We start from the raw sequence: 17,120 nt of genomic DNA on the forward strand, positions 1-17,120 counted from the left end.
AATCAAGGAAAAGAAAAGCAATTTCTTTAGAAACTAAATTAAATATCATACGTGTTGAAAGGGGTGAAAGAAAATCCAATGTGGCATATTCTTTAGGACTAGCGCAGTCAACTTTAACAACCATACTTGGTCAATCAGAAAAAATAAAACAGTTTGCTCAGAATTGTACAGATGTTACAGCAGCAAAATTAACTCACTTAAGAAGTCCAATTTTAGAAAAAATGGAGATGTTAAGTTTGTGGATAGATGACATGTCACAACATATGCCTTTAACTCAAACGATGATTTAAGAAAAAGCATTATTTTTGTTTAATCATCTGAAATCTAAACAAACTAAAAAAAATGCAGAAAATTTTGTGGCTTCTCGTGGTTGGTTTGAGAATTTTTTTTTTAAATTTCTCAAAATGGGCCAGAATTCATAGTTTCATAGAACCTTGATTACTTCAGGATACTCAGCACCGGTTGCTAACACTGTACTGAATTTCAGTCCTAGGCAGCCACATGAAAAATTAAACTTGCCATGTTGCTGTTGTTTTGCATTTTTCATGTTTGGTTACTGCCAATCCCTCATGTCCTGTCAATGTATGATTTCTGCACCATTTCCTTTCTTTGTGTATAGTTCCTGGTCTCTGCCATATATAAACATTGTTCTGTTATCAAATAAAATTATCAGGAGAAGCTGCAAGTGCAGATGTTGAAGCTGGACAAAAATGGTTAACAAATCATTTTTGTACAGAAGTGAAATGGCATTGCCAAAGAAATAATTTTGAAGAAAAAGCTCTTTTGTTGTTGGACAACACTCTAGGACATCCTACTGATCTTAACAGTATGTCAGACACATGCATTCCTGTCAAAGTTGTCTTTCTTACAGCAAACACAGCTTCCCTGACTCAACCAATGGATCCAGGAGTAATAGCAACATTTAAAGCTTATTGTCTGTGTGGTACATTAAGCAATTTAATTAAACTAAAAGATAAAGAGCAAATGTCAATTAAAACTTGAGTGAACTAAAAGACTTCTCTAAACTTCATCAAGTAATCTGAAAAGATCACTCTAAACCTTGATTACTTCAGGATACTCAGCACCGGTTGCTAACACTGTACTGAATTTCAGTCCCAGGTAGCCACATGAAAAATTAAACTTGCCATGTTGCTGTTGTTTTGCATTTTTCATGTTTGGTTACTACCAATCCCTCATGTCCTGTCAATGTATGATTTCCGCACCATTTCCTTTCTTCGTATATAGTTCCTGGTCCCTGCTATATATAAACATTGTTCTGTTATCAATATATACAATTTCCTGCCATTTTCTTTGTCTACTGATTGTAACATTTGCAAAAAAATTCATGAAGGGTTTGAGTTTTAATGTTTGTAATAGTGATAGTTTAAATACATTAAAATAGCATTGTTTATAGAACTCAGGCCAGGACTTTTCCATAGAATGCATTGACTGTATGACAATACTAGAGACTTGACAAATAAATTCATTTGGAAGAAAAGTGTTGATGGAAAGCTAAGAATAATGTAAACTTAATTATGTGACATAAAAATGGCAAAGTCTGTTTGAATATTACTGTTAACCAGATACATCCCTTTGTGCTTATGTAGTAACAGTTATTCCAGAAAGACAGCATGCTATTTCACAGGGCACAGATTGTTCAGGAATGGCAATCTCCCCAAGAAGGGTTTTAGGGGAGATTGCCAAAAACCCAGCAGATTCCATTCGCATTCAGATAAATGTATTTTGCTTAATGTAACACCACCACAATATCTTCAAAACAGACTTAATAGCTCTTCAGAACGTTAGACATCAGACAAAGGTAACTCCATAGTAATGATGAAGTTACCTTTGTCTACTTACTTAGTGACTTTGATACACACAGTTTACTGGATGCTGACCTGATGTGTCCTATAGCAAAATCAATAATCTAGTAAAAGATGTCTGCAACCAAGGAAACCAATGATCAGCTGAACTCCAAACACTCAGTGATGGTATTCCTGAAGTACACAAGGCTGGCATTCCTTTATACCTCATTGTAGACACCAGAGATTCGTCCACTTCTAATCTTTCCATATCTCTATCAGAGTTACTAGTTCCACATATAGGTAAAACAGAGTCTTACTTGAGGAATTCCTAGCATTTCAGTGTGGAACTAAACCCATCTCTTAACAAGCCTTATATCACGAGCTTGTTTACAGATATTTTCAGAGATGATACTGTATATCTTTTACAAGAACTCTTCTATCCCGAAACCATTAAGTTGTTCAATACTGCCTGGACAGTACATTTTTTGGGGGGGGGGGGGTGATATTCTGTAAATAGGAGGAAGGTTTTTATTTTATGGGCACATTGTTTTTATTTTTTATTTTTTTCTAATGAACTTGGAATGAGTTCATAAAAAAAAAAAAAAAAGGGAGGAATCTGACCAGAACAAACCTATATATGCTGTCTACAGAAACCAAGTGATTATTGAGACATATAGCACAAAACATTGGCATCAGAGTTAATCTTTTTCTCCATGTGAGAAGAAGTAAATAAAAGCAATGAAGAGAAGATAATTCAAAATGGTTATAAATGCAAAACACCCTGCAGCAACCTTCCAGTGAAGTCTTAAACAACCGGGACTACACTGAAGCCATAACTCTACCCCACATTCAACACAAGATGGATAGACGGCAACAATATTGAAGTGGCATGAAATAAAGGTAGCCTTTACTCTATTGCACAAGGTCTCCATGTTTTTGCATCCACCTAAACTAACATAGCCTTCCCTTAAAAAAAACAAACAAAAGTTTAAAAAATCTACTGCTTATGCAATATATGTTACATAAGACAAATAACCAGATCTGGAGAAATCCACATAGCAAAACAAATCATGATGTTGAGAAGCAAAGAAAACATACATCAAGTCAGACCTTCTCCAACAAATGAAAACAAATGAAATTTCATAACATTTTTTATGAAATGCTATGTTATGAGGTTCCTATAGATAGAATATGTAAGTTTGTTCTGGTCACACCTCCTCCCAGAAGAACATACAGAAATAGGAGGAACCTGTTGTGTTCTACCATAAAGCAGGTGTATATTGTTTAATTAATCAATAAATCCTACAAGTTGTTCCTTTGATCCTGACCAGATAATAAATTGTCATAGACATAATGGAATGAGATTTTCAATCTTACCTGCAGTTCTATAAAACTCTGCCACTGCCGGTCCCAAGCCCGGATGAGAAATGAGGAGGGTTGTATTTGTGACTAGCAACCATAATATGGAAAAAACATATTGCTACAGAAACCTCAACCATTGTTGGAAAACCGACACAAAACCAAGAGAGAGAAGTACTGGGAAAAATGAAGCAAGCCAGTGAAGCCCCATTGGGGAAGCTGGCAGGCGGAAAACTCCAAGAAAAAAACCTCTTCAGCCCAAAACTTTTAACCAAAATTGGATGTTGGAATATTAGGACTTTGTACGAAAGTGAAAAGATACAAAATAGAAATGCTAGGTCTAACCGAGACGAGATGGAATGGTAGCAGAGAAATCCAACTAACAACAAACAAATACATTTTATATTCTGGAAACCAGAATGAAGATGACACACATAGCAAAAGTGTAGCTTTCATGCTAACAACAGATGCTAGAAGAGCACTAATTGAATGGAAACCAGTTTCTGAAAGAATCATCAAAGCTAGATTTAAAACTAAATACAGAAATGTGACTATAATAAACATATATGAACCAACAAACAATGCAAAAATAGAAGAGAAAGAAGACTTCTATGACATGCTGCAAAAAGAAGTAGATGAAGTATAAAGTAAAGATATGTTTTTAATTATAGGTGACATGAATGCAAAAGTAGGCGATAGTAACATGGGATATAAACGAATAATGGGAAAAGAAGGCTTAGGAAACCGTAACAAAAATGGGGAAATCCTAAAAGACTTTTGCACTTTCAATGATATGATCATAGGAGGAACCTTATTTAAAGTTAAAGACATCCATAAACAGACTTGGATATCACCTGATAAGAAATCCAAAAACCAAATAGATCATATTTTAATAAACAGACCTTGGAGAACCTCTTTGGTGGACGTAAGAGTTTGGAGAGGTGCAGATGCCTTTACAGACCACTTATTATTGATTGCAAAAATAAAAATGAAACTAAGAAAAATATTTAAAGGAAAGAACCAAAGAATTAAATACAATATATCCAAACTGAAAAACAAGGATACAAAAGACAAATATAAAGTAACATTAAGGAATAAATATGGAAGCCTTGTAGAGCAACATAAGGAAATAGACATTGAAGAGAACTGGGAAAAAATAAAGAATATACTATATTTAATAGCTGCTGAAGAAGTTCTGGGAAGGCAGAGTAGGAATCACAAACAATGGATCTCTGAAGAAAGGAAAGCTTTATGGAATACACTTCTGCAAAGTACAGAAGAAAACAAAAGAAATAGGATAAATGAAAGATACAGGCTTCAAAACAGACAGGTAAAAAAAAGTGTAAGGAAAGATAGAAGGGTTTTCCTGGAGGAAATGTGTAAAGAAGCTGAAGAAGCAGCAAGTAAATTTGACCCAAAGAGGTTGTTTGAGATAACAAGAAAGTTAGCTGGGAAGAGTTTTAAAAGAGAAGAGCCTGTAAAAAATAAACAAGGAAAGTTACTCACAAATGAAGCAGACATAGAAAAAAGATGGATAGAACATTTCCAAGAAATTTTAAATGGAGAAATACAAAACCTAGAACAAGAAATACCAGAAGAAGAAATACTTAAAATAAATACAGGAACTATAACTAAACTAGAAATAACTCAGGCAGTAAAGAAAACAAAAAAACAATAAAGCAGCTGGGAGTGACAATATACAGGCTGAACTACTTAAAGCCCATACAAACACTACTGTTGAAATGCTACACCTGCTATTTAACCAAATATGGGAAAAGGAGAAATGGCCAGAAGACTGGAATACAGGACTCCTGGTGAAACTGCCAAAAAAAAAAAAAGGGGAGATAACACTTTGTAAAAATTGGAGAGGGATTTCAATTCTAAATGTTGTAAGTAAAGTATTTACTAGAATTGTGCTAGAAAGAAACAAAAAATTGAAACTAAACTGAGGAAAGAACAGGCTGGGTTCAGGCCAAACAGATCTTGTATTGATCAGATAATAACATTAAGAATAATTGTTGAACAGTCAATAGAGTGGCAGAGTAGCCTATATTTGGGATTCATCGACTTTGAACGTGCATTTGACAGCATAGACAGAAAGACTATATGGAAGTTAATGAAGCACTATGGGATTCCTCAGAAAATCATAAATATAACAAAGAAAACTCATGAAAAATACAAAATCCAAATAATAAATAATGGCAAACTATCAGAACCATTTGCAACAAATACAGGAGTAAGACAAGGATGTATACTCTCCCCAACCATATTTCTGATTGTTATTGATTGGGTGATGAGGAAAACATCTGAAGAAAGAATTGGCATTCAATTGGGATGGTCAAATAAAATCAGTGACCTGGATTTTGCAGAAAATATATGCCTTTTGACACAAAAACATCAACACCTCCAAAAGAAAATAGACAATTTAAACCAGGAAGCAAATAAATGTGGATTGAAAATAAATCATAAGACTAAAGTAATGAAGATATGAATGAAGAAACCCCAAACATCAGCACACAAGGAGGAACCAAACAAGACATACAAAATAGAATCCAGAAAAAACAGATTGCATTCAGTATGATGAAGAAAATTGAGGGGGGGGGGTCCAAAGAAATAAAAATTAAAAACCAAAATTAGGCTCTTCAACACTAATGTTAAACCAGTTTTACTATACAGAGCTGAGACATCGTCACTAACAAAGGAAAACATAAATAAAATACAGGTCTACATAAAGAAATGCTTGAGGAAGATACTAGGAATATACTGGCCAAATAAAATAACAAACATAGAACTTTGGGAGAGAACAGGTCAAACCAGCATCAGAAATGAAATCACTAAAAGAAAATGGAACTGGATAGGTCACACAATCAGGAACCCAGATAAAGAAATAGCAAAAATTGCACTAGAATGGAATCCCCAAGGCAAGAGGAAAAGAGGTAAACCCAGGATAACATGGGGAAGAGAACTAGAAACAGAGGTAAGATGGCTGGGACGTTCCTGGAAAGAGATCAAAAAAAGAAGCATTGAATAGAGTCAGATGGAAGTCAATGGTTGAGGCCCTATGCTCTGCAGGGAGCGAAGAGAATAGGTAAGGTAAGCTAGTTCTATAAAGTTTTAGTGACTTCTGAACTCATTCAAAGTTCATCAGCAGAAATAAGGCAAAACAATGCATCTATGGATGCATTGTTTTGCCTTAGGTTTTTATTTATTATTATTATTACATTATTACATAACACCTGCAGGGAGTTCGAAGACTCATCGAAGGGAGGGCATACATTCTACACCTCTCCATCTCCACCACTCTGCCAATCCACCAGCTGCAACTACTTTCATTATCCAAATATCTGTAGTAACTGAGGATGCTAGAGCTGGGATAACTGAAAAACATGGTTAATCCAAATTACATTTTAATGGGTTAAATACATAAAAAAAAAAAAAACTAAAAACATAAGATAAACATTCTTGTAGTATGTAAATACAAAACTGAACATTTCTAAACTTATTTAGAAAGAAAGTTTGTGATTTATATTTGTTTTCTTTGTAGCATTATTTTCTGTTTTATTTTTCTTATACATCCACAAATTTGTAAAACTTCAATGTACTCAACATCGTCTGATTTTTCACGAATTTAAGTAATGCTTCTGCAGCTGTTAGGGCTTCATTACAACTTACTTTGTAAGCTGGTTACAGTTCCTTATGATTGATCTTGCTGTTAGCATCCGTTCTTGCACACTTTGAATTAAGTCACCATCAGTCATTTTTCCATACCTGGCTTCATTTTTGTATATATTTAGCCACCCATTAATATTTTCCTCTCTAAATCACTTAGGGAATTGAAACAACGTAGATCTGAATATAAATTAAATTATACTTTAATAAATATTTCCGATATTTCGGCAATATCACATTGCCATTTTCAAAAGGAACAACTTACAAAAAGGCAGTTGCACACAGGCACTAACAATACAGTAACTGAGAATGAAGATATGAAGCTATCGTTCTCCTAGAGGTCCTGATGGTGCCCTCTGGCGGGCTAAGTAGGCGTTCTTGGCCGTTGGGCTGAAGGTCTGCTGATGTATGCCTCCCAAATTTGGGGCAGTCGCATACAACCAAATTTGTTGAGGTTTGGAGAGTTTCTTAGGGCAGAGGCTGATTCCATAAATAATCTTTCGAATTTATATTTGCTCCGGTGTATGCGACTGCCCCAAATTTGGGAGGCATACATCAGCAGACCTTCAGCCCAATGGCCAAGAACGCCTACTTAGCCCGCCAGAGGGCACCATCAGGACTTCTAGGAGAACGATAGCTTCATATCTTCATTCTCAGTTACTGTATTGTTAGTGCCTGTGTGCAACTGCCTTTTTGTAAGTTCCTTTTGAAAATGGCAATGTGACATTGCCGAAATATTGGAAATATTTATTAAAGTATAATTTAATTTATATTCAGATCTACGTTGTTTCAATTCCCTAAGTGATTTAGAAATGCATAACCAACATATAAGCCTGTCTACGAGAATTAATATTTTCCTCATCTAAGCCTTCGCACCCGTCAATAATTTGAATTGATTTTAAAATATCAGGATCAATTTCTACATTCTTATTTGAGTCTTCTATTTCTAAATTATTTTCAGCGGTTACAAAGTTATCGGACAAGATTTTTTTTGAATGATTTTTCAATTGTTTCACTTTTAACTTCTGTCCTGGCTGTAGAAATGTTATAGATAGCATCTTTTATTGTTCGGGACTTCCAAAATAAAAGAGGATTTTTCTCATTTGAAAAACCTTTCTGAGAGAGAAGTGTTTAAATATGAGGAATGAATTTGTCTTTGAACCATTTTTCGATTAAAATGACTACTGCTATTTTACGAATACACTTGCACAGAGAATTTCTGACTCTACATGAGCCATGGGATAATCTTGGTTTACTACCAAAAAGTGTACTGTTCAGGCAGTACTGAACAACTTGATGGCATCAGTTGTTATGAATCCCTATAAAATATAATAAAAACCTGATACTAATATTCCCTCTTTTGCTGGCCCATGTACACGAGTTTCTAGTCTCAGACTCAATGTGTGCAGTAGCCTCTGCTCATGATAAAGAAAGTTACAAGCCACAAACTCTTAATTTGCTAAAATTGGTGACACCATCTTTGATAAAAGATCTTGTATGTTGCATGCTAAATATTTCTATAAGAGCAACCTAAATGCTTATTCCTTCAGCTACTTAAATACAGTATATACATGCAGTTTATAAACAAACTATGTCCAGCCACTCAAATTTAAACAAATTTGCAATTATTTTCTGCTTTATTTTTGACAGTGACTAAAATTGAAAATATGATATTTCTTATATTAATGTTGTCATTTTGATACAATTTGTAAAATTATGAACACTAAATTAATTCACTTAAATCCATGTAGCTACAAAAATCCAACGTTGTTTGCATGAGTTCAAGTGACTGTATTATCTAGCCAGTGACAGTCTAAACAAATATGCCTGTCTGCAACTTGCTATCAGACTCAGTTCACCCACACAGTACAGGCTAAAACTAACTAGAGTACATTAAGTTGGAATGGATTAGAGTAAATTGGAGTTAAGACATTCAAGAAATTGTTAAATAAAATAAGTGACAAGCATGATTTATTACATAATTCATTTTTATAGTGCTTTCAAATATTATTCACTGTAAATTAGGAATTCTGAAAGCAAACATTTTGTATGTGCAGGTACCAGTTGTGTGTGTGTGTGATTTCCCTTTTTGACCTGTGTGAACGTGGGCACACGAGCATAGCTTAGAGGAAACATTGCCCAAGCAAACCTAGTCCTCTCTCAAACATCTGAATCAGAATTATGACGAACATTATACTCAAGCCAGTACTGATAATAGTTGCTTCCTTCTGTCAGGATTTCACCACAGCCCAAGTTAGTCAGATTTTCAGGGTTCCTACAAGGCCATTCTCATAATTCTGTTGTCTCCCTACCACAACAAGGATATTTGGATTGGACTGTGGGAAGGCAAAGATCAAAAATCAACATAGATACATGTAGTATAATTACAAAAAGTAATAATTTACCTGATATGCTTTCATTCTGAAAATACCAGCATGGTCTGACATTATTTCTATTTGGAATAAATCTAGCAATCTTGAAAATAGAGCAGGGGGGATATGGAAGCAAGCAGACTTCAAAATTGCAAAAGGAATGACCTATAAAACAAAAGTTTAAGAAAAGTATTGTTTTTAATATATATATATAAATATTAATATATTAAGATCTTATCCTATAACATGATATTTTCAAAAACTCTTCATATGCACTATATTAAAAAAAAAAAAAAAAAAAATTTCAACAATCATTTCAATATGGGTTATTTAAGGATCAAAGCTAGACCTCCAAATAGTCTGATAGAAAAGTAGAGAATCAACCAGGGCTTCTGACCCAATGGCCAATCCTCACCTTCCCATGCTACACATATGCATCCATCTGAATGCTGCTTGAATGATGCAAAGATCTTTGTGTGGTTTATGGAGTATTTTATCACAAAGAGTACAGCATGATCAATTTGGGGTACAGATGGAACCCAGTCCACCCAACTGTCTTGCACTGTACTTGCCTATGTTTTTTGTCTACATATTGGGTAGACATACCATGACTGACTATCTTCCCTTTTGATGAATCCAAAACTATTTATAGGAGAAAAAATATATTGATCTCAGGATATATATGTACACACACACACAAACATGCGGGGGGAGGGGGGGGGACTGAAAAGTTCTGGTAAACAACTAGAACAAAAATGATATTAAATCAGCTGATATAACCACAAGAAAGAACATATAGGAATACCTCGATTATCGCAGTTTATAATTTGATACCAAAATTCCAATTATTGCATTCCAAATTTGAATTATCGCGGCCGCGAGATGTAGCCCACTGCATATGCAATCAGTTCGAGTCACCACTCTCCAGGTATCGCTCTCTTGTAGCGCTTTGTTTTTATCCGACAGCACCTGCTCACCACTCACCAGTAACTGTCCACCTTTGCCTGAAGTACATGTGGATATTTATTTCTCTTCTTATTTATCCCTACAATGAATGCTAAAAGAAACAAGGATGATATCAAGTCTACGGCTATCAAGAAGAAACGTAGAGTGATCAGCTTAGAAGATAAGTTGCATATGATAAATAAGTATGAAGCAGGCATAACCAAAGCCAAAATTGCAAGAGAGTATGGTCTAAATGAATCAACTGTTCACCATATTTTAGACCACGCTGCAACCTATAAGCAACTAGGACAAAGTGTATCGACCTCGTCTGGGTCCCAAACTACGAGAAACAGAAGCCATCTTATGACTGAAATGGAAATACTACTGTCAGTGTGGATAGAAGATTGTAACCAAAAGAGAATTCCTCTTAGTCAAATGACTATAAAAACAAAAGCATTGAATTTGTTTGAAACTTTAGAAAGAAAACAATTAGAAAGTGAAAATGATTCAGCGTCAGTAGTGGAAGAAACTTTCTCTGCAAGTTCAGGGTGGTTTGATCGGTTCAAAAAGCGATCGAGCATTCGCAATGTTCGTGTACAAGGTGAAATTGCAAATGCCAATGAAAAAGCAGCAGCTGGTTTTCCTGGTGAATTGCAACAGATCATTGAAGAAGGAAATTATACTGATGATCAGATATTTAATGCTGACGAAACAGGCTTATTATGGAAAAAAATGCCCACTAAAACATTTTTAGCAAAAGAAAATTCACAGCTTGGCTACAAGGTTTTGAAGGAGTGTGTAAACACTTTTACTATGTGGTAATGCTTCTGGAGATTACAAGATGAAACCTCTCTTTATTTATCGTTCACAAAATCCTCGCCCACTTAGAAGTTTAGATAAAAATTTTCTCCCTGTTCATTGAAGATTCAATAGAAAAGCTTGGATGACAAAAACTATTTTTGAGGACTGGTTTAAAAACTGTTTTTGTCCTGAAGCTAAAAGGTGCTGCAAGTACCTTTCATGAGGAAGATCTTTAAGCTTCTCGCGTCGTCGACGGGAATCAAACCTAGGACACTCCTTCCCCAGGCATATGGTTGCGAAGTGCATAGCCACTAGGCTAACCGTGCGGACTGCAGAGGCCATATTTTTCATATACCAGTAGCAAAATGATGTATTACTATCCCATTAATATACTCTGGATGAGAGATATTGGTATCAATTTTTTTCACTTGCAAAGAGGAGAGGAAAGGAGAGCTTCACAGTATAGGTAGAAAAGAACTGTTAAGAAAAGATCAATATATGTGTTTAATATCATGATTTATAGTCATTAAATAATTATCACAAGTTACATAGTATTTTAAACTCAGATAAGTTAAAGATTGAACTCCTTGTATCGTCTTATTAAAAAACATTAAATATCAATACACAGACAGTACGAATTTCCTTATTATATAGACAGAAATATATATAAATCTAATTCTAATTCTAATAAATTTAATTTAAATCTAATTGTGAACTGATTTAATACATGGATGAAAGTATCTCAAAATTTTGTTAGTTAAAGCAAACAAAAAATATAAAAAGGTGGATGGAGGGTGGTTCAAATTAAACCAGCATGCAATACCATAAAAATTAGACTATTAGACATCACCATTTCATAACAACATCATAACACTACTTGAAGAAAAGTGAAAAAAATAATCAAAAAAATTCACTGATATTTTGTAGACAAATAGGCAAATCATGAGATATCACAGTTTTCAACTAATGGGGAAAATGGTCCCCTCCCCAGCATATGGAAAAACCATATGTTGGGGGTCAGAACACCAAAATTTTGGAAGGAACCATATAAAGGACATTTTATAAGAACCATATACATATAAAGGACATTTTATAAGAACCATATACATATAAAGGACATTTTATAAGAACCATATACATATAAAGGACATTTTATAAGGAACAACCCATAAATAGGAACAAAAACAAAATGAAAATCCAGATGTAGTGATGTTTTAAGTTTTGAAATGTTGTGATAGTTTAAATTAACATCACTTACCTTAAATCTACACAGTGAACTAAACACGTGATCTGTGTGCTAAGGCTTAACTGCTGGGAAAAACTCATGATCAAATTTGAATGGAGTGAAACAGCACTAGGAAACGATTAAAAATAGCATTTAATGCTTCCAATAGTTCATCAAAATCTTAACTAGGTGGATGCCCTCTATAGATACCTGTCGGAAGCCTAGGATATAAACTGGGATCTTGAAGTATTAGTGCACAACATCCCCATTCAGCAATATGGTGTCATAAAAACATTAACCCATAGAGCTAATAACCTTTGTTTAAATGAGACCTCTCTTGCAACAGAACTCACTCATATAAACTACACTTTTCTATCTGATGGCTACAGTTCCTACAATATCAAAAAATAAATAAATAAATAATAATAATAATAATCCTTAGCCCAATCCAACCTTCTCTTCAGAAATGCTATCACCATCTCCTATGTCCAAGGCACATAAAAAAAAAAAAATATATCCAGAATCTTAAAGAAATACAATCTTTGCACCACTTTCAAGCCCCACTTAAAACTAACTACCCTTATCCACTCTACTAAAAACAAACTCCCTCCCCCTTCTCGGTTCCAGGAGTAGAGCTCCTTGTTCTTGCAAATAGGCCTACTATGGACAGACAGGAAAATCAGCTATCAACTCAATGGAAGAACATAAAAATTACATCTGCAGTCATGACTATGGTCAACCTTGTATCCAAACCATCACAGTAAATTTAGAAGAGAAAGAGTGTTTTTAGAATCTGCTGCTATTCTTAAAAAATCAGCCTAACTTAAATAAATATGGTTGCATAAAACTTCCTAAAATATGGGACACACTAATATTTTGAGATCCCAGTTTACCATCCTAGCCGACAGGTGTCCATAGAGGGAAACCCACCTAGTTAGGACGCTAGTCTTTCATCCACATTTTAGTTAGTTTTATGCCACTTTGTGCATGCGTGCGTGTGTGTGTGTGTGTCTCATTTTGTACTCCTTGACGATATCTCTGCAACTGAGATGAAATACTGGAAGAATTAAATACCATTTTTAATTATTTCTTAGTGCTGTTTCACTGTATTAAACTTTTATCATGATTTGTGATCTGTCCCATGAAAATGAAATTAACCTAACCTTTAAAAAATAAATTAAGATTTCAGATTGCACTCCTACTTGCAAGACATCACCACAGAAGAAAAGGAACCAATAGAAAATTCTGTCCTTTATGCCTGTTACTGATTTGAGCAATAAGTTGGTTTCTAATTTGTGGTCTCAATCTCGTAGGAGGACACAAGTGACAGACAAGTAACATGCATACATCAGCCTTTTATATGGTGTACTTTTAAATGGCAAAGAATCAGCAATTTACAGCTGGTATGCATTTGTCAGCTCCTAGTATAAGTTGATTATCTGTAAGAACTGTAAATAAATATTTAAATAAAGAAAATACAGTACATGAAGTCTATGCAAGTAACCATGGAAATAAAGAAAATAGCTCTGTTTGTGTTTGGAAAGTTAAATTAATTATTTATCCACAAAGCAAAATCTTTAAATTGTTGTACCCTTTTCCTTATGAAACAACATACTTGGTTGCCTAATTTCAATATCTATACCAGAAAAGTGTTTCAAACAAAGAAGTCAAATCCAATGAAGAAATATCTTTAAAAAAAACTGAGAAAAATAATAAAAATTAAATTAAATTAAGTTCTATATATTTTCTGCTGGCAAGGAAAGCTGGAATAGGTTACAAGTACAGTCATGAAGCTTTTTCATGTTGTTGTAAACTATGCAGTACATTAGTACCTTATTAGTAATATAACTGTTATGAATACCGAAAATAAACCTTGCGCCCTCTAAAGACTTATGAAGTATAATGAAGTATTTTAGACAAGAAAAGGATATGTTTTTTAAAACTTGAAATCAATGTTACATGACAAGATTTGCAAGTACTGTTCTTGCACTTCATTTATTTTTTTTTTATATATACCTTATCCACACATATGAAAGGCCACAAGACCTATAGCACACTAGTGCTATGTGTGGGCAAGAGAAATAGAAAAAAGGAATCTGTTCACATTTTGCTTAAACAGTTGAGGATTGTAATCTTTGTGAAAGGCAGAGTGGGGAGACTGTTCCAAAGGACAAAAGTAGAAGGAATAAAAGAGGAGGCAGTGAGTTTGGTGAGTTTGAAAATGGACTGTAAAAGGGGTGATGGTTAGCAGTGGCTCTTGTTTTAATGATTTTAGAGAAGAGTGGAGAAATAATAGTGACCAATTCAGCAGAGCACTATCATTGAAAGTATCTGTAGAAGAGACAGAAGGCAGAAACTGAGCATCTCTGAGAGAGGGATTGAAGTCAGTTTGTGAGAGAGGAACTGAAGTTGGTTTGTGAGAGAGGGATCATTAATTAGCCATATTGCCCTCTTCTGGATAGAATCGAGCAATCATAGAGAGGATTTTGGGGCACCACTCCAAATATGGGAGCAATATTCCATGACTGGGCAGATTTTGGCTTTGTACAGAGTTAGCAGCTGTGTTTCTGTTTTTTTTTTGCAGCTGCAGAAGCTATAGTTGAAATATGGTTGTGCAGGGAAAGATCAGAGGTGCAAGTCAGTCCAAGAAGAGAAATCTGATCGTGTTTGGATATCTCTCAGTATTACTGAAGGTAGGGGGGGGGGGGGGAAAGTGAGCTCTTTATTGCAAGAGATCAGACAGAACACTGAGTTTTGGTGGCACTGAAGTTTACAAGGTTGTTCTTGCCCCACTGAGATATAGCTAGGAGATTTGAGTTCAGGTTCCTAGTCGTGGTAGATCTTAAAATACCTTAAACTACAAATTTCTAGCAAGCAAGCATGTGGTGTTGAAAATAATGCTGAAATTACATTTCAGGAATCTAAAACATGAATCAAATACCAAAATGCTAAAAATAAAAGAAAGAACTTTAATTAAGAAAACAACAATATAAAAAACAGGAAACATAAAGAAACAAAATCACATAAAATAAAAATGATAAAGTTAAAAATCTAAAATCATAATTATCAACAATTTTCTGATATGTACCCTCAAGGAGTGTTTGAACTACTATGATAACAACACATGATAAAGTTTACATTATAATTAATCTCCTATCAACAATTTCCTTCCATATAACTCTATTACATGTCTGTGTTCCAATAATGCTGTCTAACACTGAGTGTTAGAAGACACTGACTGAATCAATCTGTCTAGACCATAAGTTCCCAAACGTTTTCGGGCCACCGCCCACTTTGCAAGACATAAATTTTGTAATGTCCCCCATTATAACAGTTTTCTGCGTTCAAGCCGTTTGATATTTTTGACGTAAATAGCAACTAATGATACATTACTGCTTATGCCGTTAAATTTTTAAAAAGAAGTGGCCAATATGTGCTTCATCTTGAACACAGTTCAAGATGAATTGCTATACTGATTTTGGCGAAACGTAGCCCATATGTAAAGATTGTAAAATGTATGCTCGAATAACATTATGCACAGTTTCATATTTAAATATGAAAATGTGGAATAGAATTAAGAGATTGCATTGCATTAGTAAGAATCTTATTGTAATAATTAAAACACCATTAAATATATTACAAAATTGTTTATTTCTAACTTATAAAGTAAAAATACAAAGCAAAAATAACAAATTAATGTGAAGCTTCACACAATGGTTTAAATATGAAAATTTGGAATACATATTAAGAGATTGCATTACATTAGTAAGAATCTTATTGTAATAATTAAAACACCATCAAATGTATTAGATGATTTTTTCGAACTTACAAAGTAAAAATGCAAAGAAAAAATAACAAATTAATGTGAAGGATGAGCCTGATGCATTTTTAAAAGTTTGTTATTTTCGGGTTCAACTTTCGTTAAAAACAGTCGTAAATCGCCGCGCTCAGTTATATGCAATCGGTTCCTTTTCTTAGATAGTAAATTCACTACAGCACTAAACCCATGCTCAGCCAAATAAGAAGATGGAAATGCAATTAAAAATTTCTGCACTGTTTCCCATAATCCAGGGTACAGTGTCGGTATTGATATTTGAAGCCAGAACTCTTGGTATCCAGTTTTGAATTTTATTTTTAGTTCTTCATTTGTTGTGAGTTCTATGAGTTCCACTTCTAAATTTGATTTTGATGATCCTGCTGTGCTTACATGTGAGAAAGGATCTAGAACCCCAATTTGGTATATTCATGTTTAGAATATCCTTGAATCACTCACTGAAATCAGCATGGAGAACCTCTAAGTGTTGGCAGTATGTAAGTAAATCTTCCTTTTTGAGAGACACTGCTGATAAATTTGAAAAGTGGCTATATTCCACTTGAACAGAAGAAGTTTCCCTACAAAAGCGGCAATAATGTTTTTTGTTTTAATTAAATTCAGTTCATCACCTTGTAGTTGTAGATTGACTTCATTAAATATTTTATAGAGGTCTGTCAAATAAGCGATGTCATTTTTGGATGTAATCAGGTTGGCCCACAATCCGTCGTCTCTGTTTTCTAGGAACTCTAGTACTGAATCAAACAAATTGTAAAATCGATTCAGACAAATACCTTTTGAAAGCCAGTGAACTTCTGTGTGAAGCAGCAAACAATTGAAATCTTCATCGTTTTCACTACAAAGTTGGCAAAACAATCTGTCACTCAATGAATTGCTTCTAATCTTGTTGACTACTCTAATAACGTAATGGAGCGATGTGTGCAGGCGTTCACTAAATTTTTCACAACCAAATGTTGACGATGAAGAGCACAACATATAGCGAGTACATTTGGTACTGCTTGTTTCACATGCGCTATGAAACCCTTGTGGCGCCCTGTCATTGCTGTAGCACCATCAGTAGCAGCAGATAAAATATTACGAATAGGAATGTCTTTCTCTTGAAAAAACTTATT

General features: G+C 34.4%; 1 protein-coding gene across 1 annotated transcript in view; it reads right to left on the reverse strand.

The window, feature by feature from the left end:
- Positions 1 to 17,120, reverse strand: part of Mat89Ba (nucleolar protein 6 Mat89Ba) — a 329,267-nt gene that overhangs the window by 231,461 nt on the left and 80,686 nt on the right. The window contains exon 6 of the mRNA XM_090403430.1: positions 9,239 to 9,370. Coding sequence (XP_090259556.1) covers positions 9,239 to 9,370 — 132 coding nt within the window. The remainder of the gene's footprint in view (positions 1 to 9,238; positions 9,371 to 17,120) is intronic.

The sequence above is a fragment of the Typopeltis vanoorti genome, chromosome 14, assembly GCF_054136105.1.
Source record: "Typopeltis vanoorti isolate ZY-2024b chromosome 14, IOZ_Tvanoo_1.0, whole genome shotgun sequence".
Lineage (NCBI taxonomy): Eukaryota > Metazoa > Arthropoda > Arachnida > Uropygi > Thelyphonidae > Typopeltis > Typopeltis vanoorti.